The 3,519-nt window shown below is 37.4% G+C and overlaps 1 protein-coding gene across 1 annotated transcript; it reads left to right on the top strand.

The window, feature by feature from the left end:
* Positions 1–383: 383 nt before the first annotated feature.
* LOC110901433 (probable disease resistance protein RPP1) lies at positions 384–773 on the top strand. The gene has a single exon (XM_022148266.1). It carries the CDS (start codon positions 384–386, stop codon positions 771–773), a length of 390 nt encoding a protein of 129 aa, XP_022003958.1.
* Positions 774–3,519: the final 2,746 nt, after the last annotated feature.

Genomic DNA, 3,519 nt, shown 5'->3' with positions numbered 1-3,519 from the left:
TTCTATGTGCGAGGCAGACTTCATCACTGAATTGGTTGAAAAGATTCGTCTTAAAATAGATCCGAGACAACTGAGCACTTCAAGCAATTTAATTGGAATGGACACTCGAGTTAAAGCTATCAATTCATGGATGAAAAATGAGCAATACAATGCTATAGCGATTTGTGGCATGGGATGCAGTGGCAAGACAACACTTGCAGCACACATTTTTAACCTAAACAAGGAACATTTTGATAGTAGCAGTTTTGTTGAAGCTATTGGATTACATTACAAAGGTCGTATACCCGAGCTACAAAAAAAACTTCTCGAAGATGTTTTAGGGGAAAAGAAGATAATATAAGCAGTGTTTTAGAGGGTACACAGAAGATTGTGGAGGTCTTGCAATGGAAAAAGGTGCTTATCATTCTCGATATGATATAGATGAACCAGATGATTTAAGCACTTTACTTGGAACAAATGCATTCCTTACACAAAGCAAGATCATAATAACCACAAGACGTCTAGATATAGATGTGTGGTTTAGGTCCATATCTTGGAGGTGTAAGGTGCACAAACTCGAACTCTTGGATGATTTTCAATCATTAGAGCTTTTAAGTTTGCATGCCTTTGGATCCAAAGTTCCTATGGAAGGTTTTGAGAACCTCGCAACACAAGTAGCAAAATATTGTGAAGGAAATCCATTGCCTCTTAAAACAATAGGTTCTTCTCTATATGTTAGCGATGAAGACCCACATAAAAGAAACACCATGAAGAAATTTGGCAAGATACAATAAACTCATTTAGTTCACTAAAAGGAGATACTGATCATAAAATTCAAGATGTACTATGAAAGAGCTTTGACTCCTTAAAACGTGACAGTCACAAAGAGTTGTTTCTGGATATCGCTTGTTTCTTTGTTGATGAAAGTAAAGACATGGTAGCAATATGGGGGGATGACATGCATGCAAGATCTGGGATCATGAACCTTATTAATAGTTGTCTTCTTACCGTTTCACCTGACGGAAAATTGAAGATGCATCAACTACTTCAAGATATGGGAAGAAAAATAGCGGGTGAAGAATCAAAACAACCTGCAGAACGTAGTAGAGTATGCCATGATGACGAATCTTATCGTATATTGAAAAAAGGAAACGTAAGATGCTTCTTAAGTATATCTAATCTTTACGCATATTTATCATTTACTGTCTTCTATTCAACTATCATTCTCTAATTTCATGTCTTTCTTCATTAGGGTTCAGATAAAATTGAAGGTCTTGCACTCGACATGCTAAAGGTTGGACATGGTATGAGTTCACAGGTATGACAATTAGACAAATAAGCACATTATTGTTTTTTACTTGACGATATTTACTAAGATTTTCTTAATAAGATTATAAGTGGCATGCATCAATATATATTGAAAGGAACTTCTCTAGATCAAATGGGGGCGTCATATACTTTTATAATTAGGGTAGATATCCTTCAGGTAAAATAATAGTGTTCTCCTTCATACTAAAATGCTTCTTATGGTATTGCATATTTCTTAGAACTAGCATACCACCTACTTAACCAAGCAATTACAAGAATTCACTTCACCGTTGTTCAAATAAAAGGCCACATTCACCATGTTGGTTGAGTGTATTTGATCATGCTGATTGTTGGTGCAATATTGGTTCAACAAGATGCCTATGTTTTCTGTTTACCCGCGAATGTCAATTCCAACCCTATCCATTAAAAGGAGAAAATTTTGAGACTTCTATCTCATCTGTTGTTGCTAACAAATATTTGTTCTTTAATTTGTTTTGTAGCTATTTTTTGTTGGGTTTATCTGTTTACTTAACGGGTCACACGGATTAGCACGTTATCGAGTCACGTGTGAAGGGTCTTGGAGTAAATTTAGCAAGTTGGGTAATTGGTAAGGAAGGGGTTAGATTTGACCGAGTTTGTTGGTATCGAAACTTACGGGTTCCCAGGACCATTGTGAGCGGGCACGAGAACGTGTGTGTTGGCAATCATAGACATAGTCGTAACAAACATTGCACCAACTAGTCTTCATAATAACGATTGAATAAAAGAAACTGTAAACTGGATTTGCAGAAATCGAACTAACCGAATTAAATGAACAGAACTTGAATTGCAGAAACTTGCACTACAGACACATTTAAACTGGCAGTTTGGAAGCCGTATTTATAACCAGCGAATGGGTGTGTGTGTAGAGATATCTTCATGAAGAGATACGTCTCTTCCATGGTAATCGCTCGTACAGTTACATATCATACACACACACCTGTTCACAAAATACAGCCCAAACTTGACAACCCTAATGGACTTAATATTCGACCCAACTAGACATTACATGGCCTCAGGCCCAAGTTCAAAATAAAACATAAACAGTAAGATGTTTCTGACCTAATACATAAATTATAAACATAAATTAAACTACCGGCCCGAAACCGGATCCATTCGGGTGGACTTGATTAATTTTTGATCTTCATTCACCGCCCTAAGCAAGAACATCCGAATCTTCAATCTTGATTACTTCTTGTTGTTGTTGCTGGCGACCTCGACCACGATCACCAAATCATCATCACTTGTGTCGTCTTCAACCCAGCCGGTTGTCTTTTCTTCGATCACCTTGCTTGCTTCCTTAGCAGCATCACTTGCAATCTTTTCTTTCTTGCGTATCATGTAATCAAAATACCATTCCACTAATTCCAAGTAGTAGATATAAGCAATCTTGACCACTTGTGCATCATCCGGATCATAACCGCATTTGAATGCTATTTCGTCCCACGTATCGTTTTCCATTACCTTCTTGAATCCACCGTCACCTTTCACAACACGGTATAATAAGATCAAACTAACATCACGTCCATCGAGTAGAGTAGGAGGCATAACACGCTCCTTAACGATACCGAGAAAGCATGGTATAAACAAAGTGATTATATCTTCAAACGTGGCGTCATAGAATTTAGGATGGTTCACTAACTCCTCGTGAAGTGTAATAAGATCAATCGTTTCTAGGCAACTCTCGATTATGATATCATCTTTGACGACATCATCTTTGGATTGTGAAAGTATCACCGCCCTTTCTCGTAACGCCACTTTCGACTCGGACGGGTTATCCTTTAATCCTTCATAATAAACCATGAAACCCGTTTTCATCTTCTTCGAATACACAACTTCTTTCTTGTTCTTCCCCGACGAACCTTCATCGTATGCCTTCGTTTTCTTATCCTTCTTGAATTCCTTTTCGTAGTAATCTTCGATTGTTTCACGTAATTTTGCCTTTTCAACTTTATGACTGTTATCAACGTCGAGATTTTCATAAAACTTATCGAGATACTCTTGTTCGAGATCAACTTCCGACTTATCTTCGAAAGAATCATAACCCTTTGCTTTTCCACTAAACATCTTTTTCAGAACACACGTATCACCGAGTGTGTGTGTCTCGATTCCTTGATATAGTAATTGCTCTAGACTCAATACATTCTTATCGATGCTAGGCACATAACTAACGCAAGGAATCGTCTTGTATTT

The sequence above is a fragment of the Helianthus annuus genome, chromosome 9 (genome assembly GCF_002127325.2).
Source record: "Helianthus annuus cultivar XRQ/B chromosome 9, HanXRQr2.0-SUNRISE, whole genome shotgun sequence".
Classification (NCBI taxonomy): Eukaryota; Viridiplantae; Streptophyta; class Magnoliopsida; order Asterales; family Asteraceae; genus Helianthus; species Helianthus annuus.
Note: the sequence above shows the minus strand (reverse complement) of the source record. Positions and strands in the feature narration are given on the sequence as shown.